At 40.1% G+C, this 19,934-nt stretch overlaps 1 protein-coding gene across 2 annotated transcripts in view; it reads left to right on the top strand.

Annotated features, from left to right (window-relative positions):
- Positions 1 to 19,934, top strand: part of FGD6 (FYVE, RhoGEF and PH domain containing 6) — a 109,896-nt gene that overhangs the window by 31,172 nt on the left and 58,790 nt on the right. Inside the window, exon 3 of one of the 2 annotated variants that reach the window (XM_067697569.1) lies at positions 7,671 to 7,821. In XM_067697569.1, coding sequence (XP_067553670.1) covers positions 7,671 to 7,821 — 151 coding nt within the window. Of the gene's footprint in view, positions 1 to 7,667; positions 7,822 to 19,934 lie in introns of both variants that reach the window. The other variant, XM_067697568.1, reaches the window with a different exon arrangement.

Genomic DNA, 19,934 nt, shown 5'->3' with positions numbered 1-19,934 from the left:
GAGAGCAACCTGTATCATTGTACATAGACCTATTTCATTTTTTAAACAGCTGTTTAGTAATTCATTGTATGGATGTGCCCAATTTATTTAACCAGTCTCCTATTAATGGCCATTGATGGAAACTCCTTTTAAAACTGCTTATTTGTCCTTAAACCTTACTGACTCTAAAATCTGCTTACATAAAGTGGGTGTGAACATCTGGGTAGGTTCTCTTCTACTTTAAGGAATTTTGAATTCCATTTGGTTTTTAACCAGTTTTCAGAGTTTTTCTTCGATGACTGTATTTTAAATAGCAGCCTCAGGTACTTATCCTGGTTTTGTTTTTGTCAGTAGAGTACAATTTTAAGAATCCTAGTAATAAATGCATTTCTGGGGAAAGGGATGGTAATGGTATTTATAAGGGTAGAAGTTGCCCCTGTAAAATTAAGCAGGCCTGTTTTTCAAAGTTCATCACTAAAGCCTGGTTTTCCTTCCTACAGAGTCACCCAAAACCAGGTTTTTTGTTGTTGATGGTGGTGTTTTTATTTGTTTTGTTTTGTTTTTTTCCAAAGCCAGTTTTAAAATAATCCTCTAGTCTATATTTCAGGGGATACTGGATATTTTTCTGTGTTTTCTCTTTTTGAAGCCATAGAACTGCAGCTTGCTAGTTTTAAAGGCTTGGTGGTTAACACCTCTAAAATTAATGAACCAATGAGTAAAAACACTAATTGTGTACATTTCACACTGCAAGTTTTTGTTTTTGTTTTTACACTTATTTTTGGTAACAAATTCCTGCTGTGCTATCCCTTATTTTAGTGATTTTATTTATTTGTATTGAGTGTGTGTTTTTTTTTTAGATTTTTTTTTTTTTTTTTTAGTGTGAACCATTTTTTTTAAAGTCTTTGAATTTGTTACAATATTGCTTCTGTTTTATGTTTTGATTTTTTGGCCGTGGGGCATGTGGGATCTTAGCTCCCTGACCATGGATCGAACCTGTACACCTGCATTGGAAGGCGAAGTCTTAACCACTGGACAGCCAAGGGAAGTCCCTATTCTGTGGTTATTAATCAAAATGTTTAATTCCAAAAAGTTAATATACGTTAAATTATATATATATTTTTTATTGAAATCAAGATAATAAAATTAATTTTTTAAATTAAAGTTTGCCCTAAACTTTAGGCACTCTAAGATACTGGGGTGAGGGGATGGAGGGGAAGGGGGTGGGGATTTCTGCTCTTCAGCTGTCGTAACATCAGCCATCTATAGTCTTACATATTATGGAAGCATCAGTGTTTATTTTTAGTCAAAGCAGCTAGTAATGGAGAAGACCTATCAGATGATTTGGTTTACCTCTCAGCACAGAGGGTCACACTTGATAAACCTGATTTTTGTTGAAGTCAGATAAGTTTGTTTCAGACTCTGTGTTATTTCTTGGCTTTTATGTTCTGTCACCCTGGCTCTGCATGGACTTAAAATAATTATGTGGGCTTCCCTGGTGGCGCAGTGGTTAAGAATCCCCCTGCCAATGCAGGGGACACGGGTTCGAGCCCTGGTCCGGGGAGATCCCACATGCCGCGGAACAACTAAGCCTGTGCACCACAACTGAGCCTGCGCTCTAGAGCCCACAAGCCACAACTGCTGAGCCTGCGTACCACAACTACTGAAGCCCGTGTGCCTAGAGCCCGTGTTCCACAACAAGAGAAGCCACCGCTCGCCACAACTAGAGAAAGCCCATGTGCAGCAACGAAGACCCAACGCAGCCAAGAATAAAATAAATAAAATAAAAATAAATTAAAAATTAATAGTAATGATTATGCAAGATCCTGCGTTTGGAAAACGTAAAAACATGACATGAATATATGAGTCTCGCTTTATTAGAGGATGAAAATGCCTGTGTAGGGCTGATTCCCAAGTTGTGCCATGTTTCCTGAAAGAAGTAGAGAGAAAACTTGCTTATTTTAGGGGTAGTTCCTAGGAAAATCATGTGAGTAGGCGGTAGAGAAAATTCCACATGTACTACATAATTGAGAAGAGGACCTGAAAATAAGAAGAGGAATGGTTTTTAAATTGTTTTTTGTTGATTTGATGCATGGTTTTCAACCTGACACTGGAATCTGCAGTTCCATAAGGGAATTGAAGTAAAAGAGTAAAAAGTTTTCTGGGGAAACTAAATAGAAACAATTTTCCAGTGAAAATTGTAAACCTATTTTATATACTTGGCATATTATAATACAGAACTTATTTTTAAATTTTTCTGCTAATTTTTCCATGGAGTGTTGTTCATCCTTCAAGGTTTCCTTGGTAGTTTTTCCCACTCATTCTGTGATAAACATGAAAGCAGCCAAAGGAAACATGTAATCACCAAGTCATAATGAGACAGCATTTGCAAAAGAATTTTGACATCCTGAGGACTAGCAGGTTCTGTTCAGTTTGGTCCAGGAGTAGAAAGAAGAGGTGGAGAGAGATGCCAGAAGTTTAGATTTATATGTTGTGACTTGGAAATGAGAAAAACTTTGAAGGTGAGAATACTGGAATGAACTTCTTTCTTCACATTTGGGAGGAATTAAATGGAGCTCAGAATAAAATCACAGGCAAGAGAGGAAAAAGATAACTGGATTTGTCAACAACTGAGAACGGGCTTCAGTGCTTTGAATGCATTCTTCAGTTAACTTTGCTCCCCTTTTCCTTTTTGTGCCATTCTTGGCCTCTTTCCTCCCCTTGCTGGACTCTTTAATAGAGTTTCACAAGTTGAACCTGGCAACTTTTATGCCTGGCTTGGCACTGTGAAGGTTTTATGTTCCTAAAAACTCTTCGAGGAAATGGATTATTTTTTAAAAGACAGTTTCTTTTGAAAATGAGATCATCCTTGATGTGACATCTTACCTGAAATAGAAATTGATATACTTCCAGTGTAAGATGTGCTGTTTATATATAGAAAATAACATAAGTAATTTTTGGGACTTCCCTGGTGGCACAGTGGTTGGGAATCAGCCTGGCAGTGCGGGGGACATTGGTTTGATCCCTGGTCTGGGAATATCCCACATGCCACAGAGCAGCTGAGCCTGCATGCCACAACTACTGAGCCCATGTGCCGCAAGTACTAAAGCCCGCGCGCCTAGAACCCGCGCTCTGCAACAAGAGAAGCCACTGCAATGAGAGGCCCGTGTACCGCAACAAAGAGTAGCCCCCTCTCACTGCAACTAGAGAAAGCCCGTGCGCAGCAGGGAAGACCCAATGCAGCCAAAAATAAATAAAATTAAATCTTTTGAAAAAGAAAATAACATAAGTAATTTTTAAAAACAGTGATGGCAGTAAATAATCATCACTCCAAATGCAAGGATCCTTGGCATGTGGAATTGAAGGAACAGTTGCCTAATGAGTAGAAATTTACTTCTGGCTTTACTTGTCTCTGTTTTTATCCCCGTGTACTTGGAAAAAATAGTATTTTCTGGAAACCAGGCTTCTTCACTGTTAGAAGCAAATCTGACTTGGAAAGATGGGCTGGGGAAGGAGAACCCAGCTTTGGCTCTTTCTGGTTGTTGTTGCAGCTTACTGTCCTCTACTTCATTTATCAAATTATGTAATAACTAGGCAGGAAAGTGTGCAGGAAACACTATGTCCTGTTCCTTTAACCCTAAAAGTAGACTGTATTAGGATTTATCTTCTGACAGTGGGAAGGAAGTGTAAGGAATGGAGGAGCGGCATAGGTAAAGAATCCATGTTTCATTATCAGGAATCTAAAATTATTAGATGGCTTAGAAGGCGGTTCACGGTTATATGGGAAAATAGATTAATCAACAGGTTTTTTCTGTTTAATTATTTAGAGCTGAACATGTATGTGGATACTAGGTACCGTCTTTCCTGATTTTATTGCTGACCCCATTATCTTTCCTTTAAAATCAGATCCTTTGTTGACATATTTCTGTTTCGATTGATGTCACCCTCATTTTGCTGGTGACTGTTCACGAAACCTCGAAGGAAGACTCTAGTTTCTCCCCCTCTTCTTTACCCTAGCTCTGGTGATTTTTCTTCTTACATACAACCCTTCCTCTCAATTCCTGATGTAGCCACCCTGGCGCAGGCTGCCTGCACTATTGAAATTAACTCCTAGATCTTCCTCCACTTCTGTCACTGTGCCTACCTCCATTTCACCCGTAGTTCATTTGTTTTGGGTTATAAGATTAATACTCTTAAAACCACATTTTGCTGTACTCACTTTCCTCCCTCCTAAGCTTGAGAAATCATAATTGGTTTCTACTGTTTACCATTCAGGTATGTGGGGAGCTCCTTTAGCTTCCACTTAAGCTGTGAGATCATCAAGGTGATCTCACTGATGCTAATAAACAAGGATATCCTTTCCTCTGGTTGGTGGGGGGTGGGGTGGAAGGTGCTGTGCTTACAAAGCTTGACTGACCGAGGAGGTGCCCTTCTCATCTCTGTTGGCACTAACAAGAAAGAAGTATGGTAGTGACAAGCTTGGAGGTATAGTAAGGAAATCTTTGAGGTCTACTGGAAGATTTGAGTCTCCTTGTTGAAGGCCTACAAGATGAGTATAAACTCCTTAGCTATTGTTCATGCTCCTTGACAGCCTGGCACCTGTCGTCTTCTCCAAGCTTGTTTTCCATTAATTACTTACAGGAGATTCCACTTGTAGCCAAAATGTTTTTGTTTGTTTTGTGAATACCAACATTCCCACTTCTACACCATTGATTATGATGTCCAGATGTCCCTTCTCCTTTAAACCATTCAGTTTTTCCAGTATTCCCCCCCAAACCCTTCTTTGTGATCACCACTACCATATATACTATTGGAAGTTCTGAAATATAATACACATTGGTTTCTAATATCATTTTGTTCATTCAGTAAAAATTTGTTGTGTGCCTATTACATATCAAGTAGTATGCTGGGGATTCAACTGAAAAAGAGAATTTCCTTGTCCTTGGGAGTTTACATTTTCATGAGAGAAACAAATATACCACTGAGTAAGATCACGTAGATTGAGAAAAGCCAGGTAAACTAATTTGTGATAGGGAGGGGGCAGTCAGGGAAGGTTTTCTGTAGGTAAGCGATTTTCAGAACTAAAATCTCCCAAAGTTTTATGGCGGTATGTTTTGATCCATGTTTTTAATATTTAAAGCTTATTTATTTATTTATTTGTCCCCTTGTTCTTAACTGTTAACTTTTGTAAACATTTATATCCCTAAATGGATGTGGCAACTAACTGGTTACTATCTTCTTAATAATAACTCTCCGAATGTTGATCCAGGAAACACCTCTCAGCGCTCTTTAGACAAAATAAACCTACATTTCCTCACAGGTGCCACGGCCCTATTACTGATTATTCGAAATTTTTACACTGTTGAGTCCAAAAGAGCTCACAGATGGGCTGATCCAAAAAATCAAATTACTGGGGTTTTGTTACAACCAGATTCTGATTCAGTGGGGTGGGACAGGGACTGAGGTTTTATTTTTCTAAAAAGTTTCCTGGTGATGCTGAAGCTGCTAATAGATTGAATATGTTTTGAGTAGCAGAGTTTCAGAGTATCTCTTTAGAGTTGAAGAGATAAAGAATTAAGATAAAAACAGGTTGAAGGTGTATTTTCTTCTATTTATATGGATGGATCCTGCAGTCTGTACATCCTAACTCTCATTTACTGTCAGTCATCTAAATCAACTAATTTCCCAGCTGGGTTGGGCTCCTATCCCTGAACCCAGAGACAAGCGAATCTTGCCAGTGATTTGACTAGAAAGCTTCTGTTCTCCACCCCCCCCAACCCCACCCCAGGGGTGAGTCTTCTCCGTGTCATGGGGAGCTATGATATGATATGCACCCACCTAATTGAGGTTGTGATATGATTCCCTGAGGCCCTCAGCCACTGAGTAATAGGAAACCCCATCTTTACCAGAAGGAAGTGTTCCTTTTGGCATTCTGCCTCCATCCAACTAGTTTGTGTAACTGTCAGGCTCCAGGAATGGCTTCTGAGGCAAGTCTGTATCCTACAATGTGTAATCAGGAACTGCAAGAAAATTTATCTTCAGCTTTTAAGATTCCCAGTAGAAATTCTCATAACTTGTAGGAAGCTTGGCAGTTGAGTGACCTGCCCATGACCTGAGAAAGGAACCTGCTAGAGTGAAATGCAACTGTCTCTTTATTCTGCCTGAGTATTTCCCCTGACGATTTTCTGTGGATCTTTTCCTGACTCTTCTATTCTGCAGGTATTCTTTCTTTCTTTATTTTTGGCTGCCTTGGGTCTTTGTTGCCGCCAACGGGCTTTCTCTAGTTTCGGCGAGTGGGGGCTACTCTTCGTTGCAGTGTGCGGGCTTCTCATTGTCGTGGCTTCTTTTGTTGTGGAGCACGGGCTCTAGGCACGTGGGCTTCAGCAGTTGTGGCACGTGGGCTCAGTAGTTGTGGCTCACGGGCTGTAGAACGGAGGCTCAGTAGTTGTGGCACATGGGCTTCGTTGCTCCACAGCATGTGGGAGCTTCCCGGCCCAGGCGCAAACCTGTGTCCCCTGCATTGGCAGGCGGATTATTAACCACGGCGCCACCAGGGAAGTCCTCTGCAGGTATTCTTGTTGACTGCAGACAGGAAAGCAGTTGCTACAGGCAACTTGTTCCTGACTCTTTACAACTAAAGCTAGAAAGAATTATTTCTGTTGCCTTTCTTGGGAACTTTCCTATGGAATTTCCCCCCACAGATTGGACTGCAACAGTGGCTTTTAGATTCAAGAGATTGAAAAAATGTTAGATCTGAGAAATGTTGTTGATGACAGGGTGGCGAGAAGCAGTTGGTAAATGGCCTGGTACAGGGGTTTTCAAACTTTAGCCTGTATCACTTAGGGGTCCTGCACCTCTAGGGTTTCTGATTTAGCAGGTCTAGAGTAAACTGGAGAATTTGTGCCCATCCTCATTCCTTCCCATGTCTTGTGATGTGGTTACATGAAAGGCAATTGGTGATAACCAGAGAGATGGGCATGGGCACATGTCCACAATAGTACATTATGATCATCATCATTACCTCCCAGTCCTTGTAGATTTGTTACTTGCTTTAAAAAAAAACAAAAGCAAACCACTGAGGCCCAAAGAAGCAGCACCTCTTCTAATGTTGGAACATGAACATGGTTGGTAACCCAGCTCACCTCCTGTGAGGCTTTTTGGTTTGTGCTAGTAGAGACCTGATTGTCTAGAGTTAAGGGATAGGTTGGGGGCAGCTGGGAAACTTGCTCCTTACCCACCTTCCTATCACAGAAATACATGTTGTTTTTTTTAATTTTTAAAATTTATATAATTTTTGAAGGTCACTTTCCATCTACAGTTACTACAAAACATTTGGCTATATTCCACGTGTTGTATAATACATTTGAGTCTATTTTACACCCAATATATTGTACCTGCCCCCTGCCACTAGTAACCACTAGTTTGTTCTCTGTATCTGTGAGTCTGCTTCTTTTATGTTACATTCACTAGTTTTTTGTAAAAATGCATGTTTTTCAAGATGATCCATTTTAAACCCAAAAGTAATTTGGGTTTTGGACAACTGAGATAGGGAAAGGGAAGGGAGAGTTTTGTTGATCTGACTCTTTTTATCCCTCCAAATCCCTTAGATGTGCCTTGCTTACATCACATAGTTTGTTTCTGGTAGCATTCCTTGTTCTCAAAGGTGACTAATGAGATGCTCTCTATTGCAGCAGTTCTGGAGCATCCCAGGAGGGACCCAATGATCTGGACCTTCATCTTAGTGACCTTCCTTCAGATGAAGAGGAAGTCATCAACAGTTCTGATGAAGACAATGTCAGCTCTGCTTCTAGTAAAGGGGAGCCTGACCTGCTGGAAGATAAACAAGTATGTTGTTGGTAACTCAGAAGTAATATTTATTAACATGATAGGCATAAAATCCCTGTTCTAAATGTTCTGAAGTTAGATTGCAGTGATGGTTGCACAACCCTGAATATATTAAAAACCATTGAATTATACATTTTAGAAGAGCAAAAATATATTGTATGGAATGCAAATTATATCTCAATAAAGGTATTAAAGAAAATTAAAAATCCTGATAAAGGGAAAATGATAGTGCTAAGTGGAAGATTAGTACAGAGTCATGCATATCATGTAGTCCTATGTACATCAGCCCAGGATGGGCCACAAATGTGGCTTTAGCCAACAAATAACTCAAGGAAAGAAGGTGATAGCAGTTTCTAAAAGAAGAAGTCTTTGGCGTAGAAGCATAGGAAGAGACCTTCTGTTGTAACTTCTTTGATTTTCAATTTCTCAGTTTATACAATGGGACTGTAATGTTGTTCTGAGGCTCAAACAGGATAATAGTTGCCAAAACACTTCGTAAGTCAAGAAAGTTTATGCACATTAAACATGTATAGGGCTTCCCTGGTGGCGCAGTGGTTAAGAATCTGCCTGCCAATGCAGGGGACACGGGTTCGAGCCCTGGTCCGGGAAGATCCCACATGCCGCAGAGCAACTAAGCCCGTGCACCACAACTACTGAGTCTGCACTCTAGAGCCCACGAGCCACAACTACTGAGCCTGCGTGCCACAACTACTGAGGCCCATGCACCCTAGAACCCGTGCTCCGCAATAAGAGAAGCCACTGCAACGAGAAGCCTGCACACCACAACCAAGAGTAGCCCTTGCTCGCTGCAACTAGAGAAAACCCTTGCACAGCAACGAAGACCTAATGCAGGCAAAAATAAATAAATTAATTAATTAAAAAAAAAACATGTATAATATACTTCTATAATTGTGTTTGTGGTAGGTTGTATTAGTTTCCTAGGGAAGTCGTCACAAACTACCACAAACCGAGTGGCTTGAAAACAGAAATATATTGTTTAACAGCTCTGGAGATCAGAATTCCAAAATCAACATGTCGGCAAGGCCATGCTCTCTCTGAATCCTGTAAGGGAGAATCTTTTCTTTCCTCTTCCTTGTAGTTTGCCGGCAGTCCTTGGAGTTCCTTGGCTTATAGCCACAGCACTTCAGTCTCTGCCTCCATCGTCACGTGGTGTGCTCCCTTCATGTGTGTGTGTGTCTGTGTCTCCTCTTCTTGTAAGGACAACAATCAGATTAGATTAGGTGCCCACCATAGTCCAATATGACCTCATTTTAACTTACTGATTACATCTGAAACAGCCCTGTTTCCAAATAAGGTCACATTCTGAGGTCCTGGGGGTTAAGACTTGAACATTTATTTTGGAGGGACATAATTCAAACCATAACAGGTACTATATTCCATGGACATATAATGGGCATATTACTGATATGTGTCTAGATGCCAGTAACATTCCGTCATGAAAGTGCCAGACTCAGTCTTAGTAGGAGGAGAAAAGAAAGAAGATGTGCTGCTGTGCCCTTGTCTTAACTTTGTGAAGGAAAAGCAAGCTGATGTTCAAAAAGTTATTCCTGGAAAGATAAAAGTACCACCATTAAAGGAAGAAAATTACCCCTGCACCACACCTGTGTGTCTGTGCTTATCTATGTGCAGGTTATTACATTGAATCTTCAAAATCATCCTAGGATATAGATCTAACATATGTACTGTTTTTCTCCTTTTCACATGAAGAAAAGGAGTTTATAACTTGCCTTGTGCAAGTAACTTGCCTTGGAACCTCCTGAAGTGAGGTTTTTAACCAAAATCTGTCTCTGCTAATAACTTGGTGTAAGTCCCAGAATCTGAATGATTTTTTTTGTTTGTTTGTTTTTAAATATTTATTTATTTATTTGGCTGCGCCTGGTCTTAGTTGCAGCACGTGGGATCTTTAGTTGAGGCATGCGGGAACTTTAGTTGTGGCGCATGGATCTTTTAGTTGCACCCTGCGGGATCTTTAGTTGCAGCCTGCGGGATCTTTTGTTGTGGCATGTAGGCTCCTAGTTGCGGCATGCAGGATCTAGTTCCCTGACCAGGAATCGAACCCGGGCCCCCTGCATTGGGAGCACAGAGTCTTAGCCACTGGACCACCAGGGAAGTCCCCAGAATCTGACTGATGTTGATGGAACATGTTTGGGGTGGGGGTGAATAGCCATGCTAATTTTTTTTTTTTCTCCAAGTTTTTAGTTTTATATTTTTTGGTCTTTACTTTCAGTGCTTAATAAATGATTGTTTAAAAATGAGATCTATTCATTCTGCTTCATTGTGGTTAGAATATCACCACTGTTCACCCCTCCTAAATATTGACTTCCCTGCCTTTTTTACCCCCAAATTTTCTTTGTAAAATAGCTCATCTGATATATACACTCACAAAGAGAGGCGAAAACCTAAGAGAATATTGTTTTTTAGAAGTTAATCATGTGTCACCTCATTTTGGGGATAATTTAATGATAAGGAGATGTTTCTCAGGCGGATCTGGTTGTTCAGTTTTTTGCTTTTTAGTAGAACTCTTGGGTAATATAGCAGAGGCCTTTTATGAATTCTGTTTAAAAGTAATGGATAAATTTCACTGAATTTTACTTGTAATGAACAAATATGAAAAGAGGAGAACAGAGTTAAGAATTTACAAAGCTGGGTCTGGGCTGTTATCAGGAGATCGGAACATAAAACTGGATTTCAGATCAAAGGTTCTGTTTTGGAATTTGTTTGAATTATTTTATGGCCTTGACAAAGTAATTTCATTTGTGGTCCATGTTTCAACTTCCATGACTGTATACTTTAGGCAGATGCATTTATTTAACAGGTAGTCACCTTTGAAATGCGTTGTAATTTAAGTGAGGACTTTCATTAACTGAAAAGTTAAGATACCAAATAAAGCCTCTCTCGCGCAGTTTTACATCATTGTTTGACTTGGGTCAGAATCGTTGTTCTTACAAGTTGAAGTTAATATAGAGCTTTTTATTTTGTTTTGGTTATCTTTGACTTTCTGTTTTGAAAATGATTGTAATCCACTGAATCATTTTCTGATAGTGACTGTCCTTCTTTAGCTCTGTAGTCTTCCTACTTTAAAAGGTAAAGTAGACAGGGCTTCCCTGGCGGCGCAGTGGTTGAGAGTCCGCCTGCCGATGCAGGGGACACGGGTTCATGCCCTGGTCCGGGAAGATCCCACATGCCGCGGAGTGGCCGGGCCGTAAAGTAGACAATAGAATACACAGATTCCTAGAATTTTAGAATTGCAAAAGGCCTTAATCATCTAGTCCAACACCCTACCCTTTTACATGATGAAATAGCTATAATGAGCTTTTCGTTTGTTTCAGTTTACATATTCATGTTACTCAACACATATTCAGAAGCAATGTGCTCTGGTCTTAGATTCTGAGAAGGTGGCAGCCACCCTTGTACACTTGCTTATTCAGGCATCTTAAGTGCATAGTGAACCAGGCGCTGCGCTCTGCACAGAAGGGGGCAAGGGTGAATAAGATCACAGACTAGAGAGAATCCAGATGTGTCAGCAACTAAACGCAGTCCACTGGGTTAAGCCCTAAAAGTTCTCCACTAATAAGAGAATAATCTTGGGACTTCCCTGGCAGTCCAGCAGTTAAAGACTCTGCACTTCCACTGCAAGGGGCGCGGTTTCAATCCCTGGTTGGGGAACTAAGATCCTGCATGCTGAGCAGTACGGCCAAAAAAAATTTAAAAAAAAAAAAGAGGGAATAATCTTGTCATTTGGGGATGGTAGGGAGAGAATATCAAGGCAGCCTTCATAAAGGAGGGATCCTTTGAGTGCCTGTCACCTTAAAGGATGAGTTGAAGTATGCCAAGCAGAAATCTTTGGGAGAGGGGGAGGTGGTGAGGAGGGATGTTGAAGCAGAAGGACAGACATGTAAGGGCAGAGCACACTTGGAGTTGCAACGTGGTTGCAATTTGGCTGGATACACAGTGTGGAGGAGTAGGAATGAAACTAGTGAAGATAACTGGACACAATGTGGAGTGTCTTCTAAACATAGCAAAGAAAGTTCAGTCTTTGTTGCCCATAGGTGATAGGGAGCTGCTAATGTAGCTCAACCTGAGAACTAATGTGATTATATTTGCATTTTAGAGCTAGTACCTCTGGTGGCAGTGGAGAGAATGGGTTACAGTGGGGTAAATCTAGAGCTAGGAAGCCACTTCCTAGGTTACTGCAGTAATGTAGGCAAGAAATAAGGAGGCAATATGGAAGGAGAGGAAAGGATTAATAAAATATTCAGAAGCACAAATCAACAGGGCTTGATAACTTAATTGTGATCATAGAGTGTGGAGAAGAAGGTAGAATCCAGGTTTCTGGCTTTGGTCAGTAGGTATATACAGTACGTAGCAACGAGTGACTGAAGGCCATCAAATGCTGTATTCTTTTTTTTTTTTAACATCTTTATTGGAGTATAATGCTTTACAGTGGTGTGTTAGTTTCTGCTTTATAACAAAGTGAATCAGCTGTACATATACATATATCCCCATATCTCCTGCCTCTTGCATCTCCCTCCCACCCTCCCTATCCCACCCCTCTAGGTGGTCACAAAGCACCGAGCTGATCTCCCTGTGCTAGGTGGCTGCTTCCCACTAGCTATCTGTTTTACATTTGGTAGTGTATATAAGGCTGTGCCACTCTCTCACTTCGTCCCAGCTTACCCTTCCCCCTCCCCATGTCCTCAAGTCCATTCTCTACATCTGCGTCTTTATTCCTGTCCTGCCCCTAAAATGCTTTATTTCTTATGAATCTTTTCCTGATTATGATTACACCACTTGCTGATTATGATCCTTCCCTCCTTCAAGATATCAGCACATTTCATAGTTGTCCTTATGTATAGTTATTTGTATACATGGTTTGATCCCTTGTTCACTTCTTGAAGGCTGGAGCTATTTCTTATTTATCTTTAATCTCCTCTTCTAACATCTACTTTCATGCCCCGTTTCAGAACTACGAAATCAGAATTTCCAAGACAGTTACCTAGGAATCTGAAATTTAAGAGCTGCCTGGTGGTTTCAGTGATCAGTAATGTTTTCAGACAGCTGTAGAGCAGTGAATTAGCTGACGGTGGAGCTGTTTTCTACTACTAACCTTGCTATCAAATTATGGATATTGAATTACTAACGTCAGATTTTTAAATGATGGAGTAAAAATGGTACATTCTTCCTTTTGGGCATGATCTCAGAATAACAAGGAGGATAAGAAATATAAACTCTGCCTTCAGTGATATTAGGAGACAGCTAAAACCCTAAATCACAATATGTGAGTAAGGGCTACCGTGAGGTTCCAGTTTCTCCATATCCTCACCAATGCTCGCTATTTTCTGAATTCTGATTATACCATTCTGTGGGTATGAAGTGATATCTCATTGTGGTTTTAATGCATTTCCCTGATGACTAATTATGTTAAACATCTTTCATATACTTATTGGCTCTTCTTATATCTTCTTTAGTGAAATGTCTATTCACCTCTTTTACCCATTTTTAACAGAGTTTTATTGAATTATAAGAATTTTTATGTATTCTGGATACAAAATTCATGATTTACAAGTATTTTTTCTCACCTATGGCATATCTTTTTATTTTATTTTAGTTTATTTTTGCGGTACGCGGGCCTCTCACTGTTGTGGCCTCTCCCGTTGCGGAGCACAGGCTCCGGACGTGCAGGCTCAGCGGCCATGGCTCACGGGCCTAGCCGCTCTGCAGCATGTGGGATCTTCCCGGACCGGGGCACGAACCCGTGTCCCCTGCATTGGCAGGTGGACTCTCAACCACTGTGCCACCAGGGAAGCCCTGTTTTTATTTTCTTTATGGTATCTTTTGAAGCATAAAAAATTTTAACATATGACGTTCAGTCTATCAATATATTTTTTTTAATGGATCATGATTTTGGTGTTGTATCTAAAAACTGTTAGCCTAAACCAAAGTCACAAAGATTTTCTTCTAGAAGCTTTATAACTTTAGGTCTTACATTTAACTCTATGATAAATTTTCAGTTAATTTTTGTATATGGTGTCAGGTAGAGTATAAATTCATCTTTTTGCTTGTGGATATCCAGTTGTTCCAGCAATGTTCAACCATTTGTTGAAAATAAAGAAAAAAACCCCAACTATCTTTCCATTGAATTGCCTTGACAACTTTGTCAAAAATCCATTGACCAGGGACTTCCCTGGTGGCGCAGTGGTTAAGACTCTGTGCTTCCAATGCAGGGGGCCAAAGTTCGATCCCTGGTTGGGGAACTAGATCCCACATGCATGCCACAACTAAGAGTTCACATGCCACAACTAACGAGCCTGCAAGCCGCAACTAAGACCCGGGGCAACCAAATAAATAAATAAATACATTAAAAAAAGAAATTAAAAAAAATCCATTGACCATAAATTTAAGGGTTTACTTCTCTCAATTTTTTTCCTATTGATCTACACATCTGTCTTTATGCCAGTACCTACCATTTTTTCCCCCAAAATTTATAATCTCAGCTTCTAGAAAAGAAACACATACTATATAGTCACCACTCTCAGTGCTGCCTCTGAATCACTGTCACCCTTTGTCTCACTGAGTTGCCATGCAACACCTGAGATCTGAGATATTTAATGTTTAAATATCAGAATTTTAAGGTTGAAAGTTCAACACTCTAATTTTACAGATGAGGAATCTCAGGCCCACCATAGTTGTTCTCCTAAGTTAAAGTATTGTTGTCCCCTGCTATAATATCTGCCTAGGGATAACATTATTATAGAGTCACTCTGCACAATTCTCTTTAACCCAGGCCCCGGCAGAGCAAGGTCCTGAAGAGGGGGGGAAAAAAAAGTTTCAGAGTAGAGTCTTAACAAGGGGAGAGTGATAAAAAGAGGAAAGGAAATAAAAGGTAGATGCCAAAAATAAAGTACATCTACTTGAAAATTTTGTATAGAGCTGATATACATTTTAAGTGGTTCTACTTATTAAATGTTTCAGCACCTGTAGTGTGCCTAGATTTATTTAAAGCTAGTAATAAAACCTCCTCTTGACCTTTAAGGGACCTCACATCATTTGAAAATGGAGCGTGCAGTACCAAGGCTTCAGTTCTTTCGGTGGTTTAGGTTTCTGTTTTTAATTTTTAACGCATTTCTTCTGGCTGTCTAATTTTTAAAAGGCATACTGTATTTTACAAATCTTAAACTTCCTTCCTAGCTACAGACGACATAGAGAAATCATTATAATAGTTAGAAAGCATTGATTTGCTAAAATATTTTTCAAAATAACAGTTATCTGTGTGTGTATACGTGTATGGCATACATAGCCATGGTTATTAGTGCATGACTGATACATGGTCTTTAAGATAAGGCTGTGCTTAGGACCGCTTCCTGAGGAATGTTATCTACATGTCATTTAAAAGGTAAGTGAATGGAGTTGTTCAGTTGAGCAGAATTTATCCAACCTGTTAGTAACAATCATTCAACAACCTGTCTTAGAAAAGAGGAATGAATGGGGGATAGGGGTCAAATTCATCTATCTAATTGTCCCTTTAAAAAATAGAGTTTGGGAGCTAAAGTCAAGTAGCAAGGCTAATTAGACCAGACTATTACTCACACTGAATTAATAACTGATTGTTCTTTAAAGATTATTTTTGGGGACTTCCCTGGCGGTCGAGTGGTTAAGACTGCGTGCTTCCAATGCAGGCGCACGGGTTCAATCCCTGGTCAAGAAACTAAGATCCCGCATGACGCGTGGCACGGCCAAAAAAAAAAAAAAAGATTATTTTTGTAAGTAGTTGATTTCATAGCTTACTTTGAATATTTTTTGGATGACAATACTTATATTCTGATGGAGGGTTAGGATTTCTTGATATTGTATGTAAATGCTTCTGTAGTAAAATATGAAAACATGGAAGCAACAAATGCACACTGTGACGTTAGTGTTTACTCCTGGAGAAGGAGGGGAACTTTAATGTTATATATAATAATTTGTTTCATAAAAAGATTTAAACCAAAGATTGCAGAATGTTTGGATTTGTAAAATCTTGAGGGGAGAGGAGAGGAGATATACGTGGGTATATGTGTAGCAGTGATTAGCAGTAGATAATGAAGAGAGATTCAGTGTGTAATAGGATTTCTTGGATAGATACTGGGAAATCTGTGTTCTCGTCCCAACTCTGCTAATAATCAACTTTGAAGCTTGGCAAATCCCTGTTTTAAATGGGTGTTCTTTGGGATTCTGCTCTTGGTCCAATTCTCACTTTATATATTCCTTGTGTTTCATCTCCTTCACTTCCAGGACTTCTACTACCATGTTCGATTCAGTGGTTTGTGATACGCTAAAAAAAGAAATCTAAAAATAAAGTTCTTATATTTTATATCTATATCTGTGTGACTTCTTATGAGCATAGAAATGATTATAATTTAGAAAACCTAAATTTTAGCATGGTGTAAAACCTTGAGGAATCCTCTTCCTATTTACTCATTTAAATGTCACCAATGCTTTGAGTTAATAAAAGTGTTTTAATGTATACAGAACATAAACAGACATACTTTAAAAAATCATTAAACTGTAATTTTCAGAAGAGCTTCATTCATTGTTAAACTGCATCTGTTTCTTTTTAATAATAACTTTTTCTTAACATCTTTATTGGAGTATAATTGCTTTACAATGGTGTGTTAGTTTCTGCTGTATAACAAAGTGAATCAGCTTATACATATACATATGTTCCCATATCTCCTCCCTCTTGCATCTCCCTCCCACCTTCCCTATCCCACCCCTCTAGGTGGACACAGAGCACTGAGCTGATCTCCCTGTGCTATGCGGCTGCTTCCCACTAGCTATTTTACATTTGGTAGTGTATATATGTCCATGCCACTCTCTCACTTCGTCCCAGCTTACCCTTCCCCCTCCCCGTGTCCTCAAGTCCATTCTTTACATCTGCATCTTTATTCCTGTCCTGCCCCTACGTTCTTCAGAATCTTTTTTTTTTTTTCAGATTCCATATATGTTTTAGCATACGGTATTTGTTTTTCTCTTTCTGACTTACTTCACTCTGTATGACAAGCTCTAGGTCCATCCACCTCACTACAAACAACTCAATTTCATTTCTTTTTATGGCTGAGTTATATTCCATTGTATATATGTGCCACATCTTCTTTATCCATTCATCTGTTGGATGGACACTTAGGTTGCATCCGTGTCCTGGCTATTGTAAATAGTGCTGCAGTGAACATTGTAGTATATGACTCTTTTTGAATTATGGTTTTCTCAGGGTATATGCCCAGTAGTGGGATGGCTAGGTCATATGATAATTCTATTTTTAGTTTTTTAAGGAACGTCCATACTGTTCTCCATAGTGGCTGTATCAATTTACATTCCCACCAACAGTGCAAGAGGCTTCCCTTTTCTCCACACCCTCTCCAGCATTTATTGTTTGTAGATTTTTTGATGATGGCCATTCTGACTGGTGTGAGGTGATACCTCATTGTAGTTTTGATTTGCATTTCTCTAATGCTTAGTGATGTTGAGCATCCTTTCATTAAACTGCATCTATTTTTATACATTGGTTCTGACACTGAAATTCTGGAAACAGGTAAAAACAATTTTTTTTGCAGATAATGAAGTAAGGCAAGATAGGGGTAGGGGATTAAGAGGCACAAACTACTATGTACAAAATAAATAAGCTACAAGGATATATTGCACAGCACAGGGGATATAGCCAATATTTTATAATTCCTTTAAATTGAGTATAATCTATAAAATTTTTGAATCACTATGTTGTACACCTGAAGCTAATATAATATTGTAAATCAACTCTACCTCAATAAAAAATTAGGTTAATAAAAATTATAAAGGCTTGGGGGCAGCGTCATGAGCCAGCAACCTGTACAGTCACACAGCCCTCACTTCGTTTAATGCTCTACTGTCACAATCTTGATATGCTTAATAATTTTGAACAAGATGCCTACATTTCACTTTGCATCAGACCTGCAACTTATGTAGCCAATCCTGTAAAAACTGAAGCATACAAAAGATTCCCTCATCCTCACACCTCCTAATCCAGCCCCCCCCCCCCCCCCCCCCCGCTGTGAGTGACTACCGCTAATAATTTAGTTTATCCACTTGGAGGCTTTTTACAATAGGATGCACATTCAAGTGCATACATTATCATGCTTAAGTCTTTCTCTAAAAACTGCTACATTGAAATCTACACAAAGTCACTGTGTGCTGGATCTTCTTGGAAAACACCATAATCCAGAAGGCTACAGACTTTAAAAAAAATTTTGTTTTCTTTGGCTGAGCCAGGCCACACAGCATGTGGGATCTTAGCTCCTGACCAGGGATGGATCCTGTGTACCCTGCAATGGAAGCACGGAGTCTTAACCGCTGGACTGCCAGGGAAGTCCTAAAAAATTTTATTTATTTATTTATTTTTGGCTGTGTCAGGTCTTAGCTGTGGCACATGGGATCTTTCCTTGCGGTGCGTGGGCTCCTCTCTAGTTGCCGTGTGCAAGCTCCAGAGCACGTGGGCTCTGTAGTTGAGGCACAAGGTCGGCTTTCTAGTTGCGGTGCTGGGGCTTCATTGCCCTGCACCATGTGGGATCTTAGTTCCCACCAGGGATGGAACCCATGTCCCCTGCATTGGAAGGTGGATTCTTAACCACTGGACCACCAGGGAAGTCCCCCTAAAAAATTTTTTAAAGTGGCTCTAAAAATCTCAGGCATAAGAAGTTGATACTGAACTGCAGTTTCAGATTTTATATTGGTGTGTTTGTTTTAAAGCATGTTTTACTTAAAGCTTTAGGGAAATAGCTTAAGTTTCAGAGTATTAAGATACCTATCTCTAATGAGATTTCACTTTCTAAAATCTAGTAAAATAAACACTAAGCCTCTCCTAGGCAAGTCAAGAATGAAAATAAAGTTTATTCATCAGTTAGGCTCAATTGGACAAGGGATTCACTAGTGGGTGTATAGGATTATTTGGGGCTGTATTTAGTTTGGTGAAGGGGAAAGGCAAAGGATTCTTAGAAGTAGCTACATTAAATGGTAGGAGCAGAATGAGCTCACAGTTGTTCATGAGACCTTTTGTTAGGGAACTTAGGTAAACTATTTCGTTTAATCCTCCTGACAACCCTTGCCAGAGGTGGTATTATCTTCATTTTACAGATGATGAAGCTGTGGCTCAGGTCTCAGAAACTTTCCTAAGGTTACAAATAACGTATGGCAGAGCAGAAACCGAAACTTCTATCCTTGCAACTTACAGTTCATGTACTTTCCACAGCCTCACTCTTTCTAGAGGTTTGTTCGTTCACACAGTAGTTGTTGACTGCCTACAGTGTTCTAGGCATAGATGCCAAGAAGGTTAGACCAGCAGCAGGACTTGCAGGAGACTTACTGGGGCAATTGCCTTGAGGGGAAAGAGGGAGAGAGGGAGGGAGGAAGCAGGAGTGGTAGGAAAAGCCTTTGACTTCCCTGCAGGTGTGGCCTCTGCTAGGAGAGAGGGGAGGAGGGACTGGGTGGGGAGCAGCCTCAGGCCAAGGCAGTTCTGAGAAAGTCTTGATCAGGCTGCTAAGGGGTCTGCATCAGGCAGGGGGGCCTGGCTCTAGTACCCTTTCCTGGTCAACCTTGCTGGGGGCAGCCTGCGGGACTCGTGGCCTGATGTTCTTGCTGTGGTGACTCTGAATGTGCAACAGCTAGAGGCTCTCGGTCAGCCTGGCTCCCTGCAGCAGGTTCCCTTGACGGGCTGTCTGAGCGGGGGCACCCCCGTGGCCACCACATGCAGCGCTGTTCTATCCTGGTGGGGATGGGGAAAGACTGACAGTGTGAGGAAGCAAATGGATACAAAAAAAAGAAAAAGAAAAAAAAGAAGGTAGTCCTTTCCTTGATGCTCAGGTAAGCAGATGTGCTAGCATCCTAGCCATGATTTCAGTTTAGAAAAGAAGACTATTTCACACTGTTACTATTATTATTTTAGAGACTTAAACATTGGGTAAAACTTTGAGATAATCTGAGAGTTCACTTCCTAAATAAATAAATAAGAATTAGTCACTACCATTATTTTTTTCCTGTCATTTTATTAGTGACTGACTACTGGACTGTCATGGTCACTTTTTACC

The sequence above is a fragment of the Pseudorca crassidens genome, chromosome 11, assembly GCF_039906515.1.
Source record: "Pseudorca crassidens isolate mPseCra1 chromosome 11, mPseCra1.hap1, whole genome shotgun sequence".
In the NCBI taxonomy this organism is placed as follows: domain Eukaryota; kingdom Metazoa; phylum Chordata; class Mammalia; order Artiodactyla; family Delphinidae; genus Pseudorca; species Pseudorca crassidens.
This window is presented reverse-complemented; position numbering and strand designations above follow the sequence as displayed.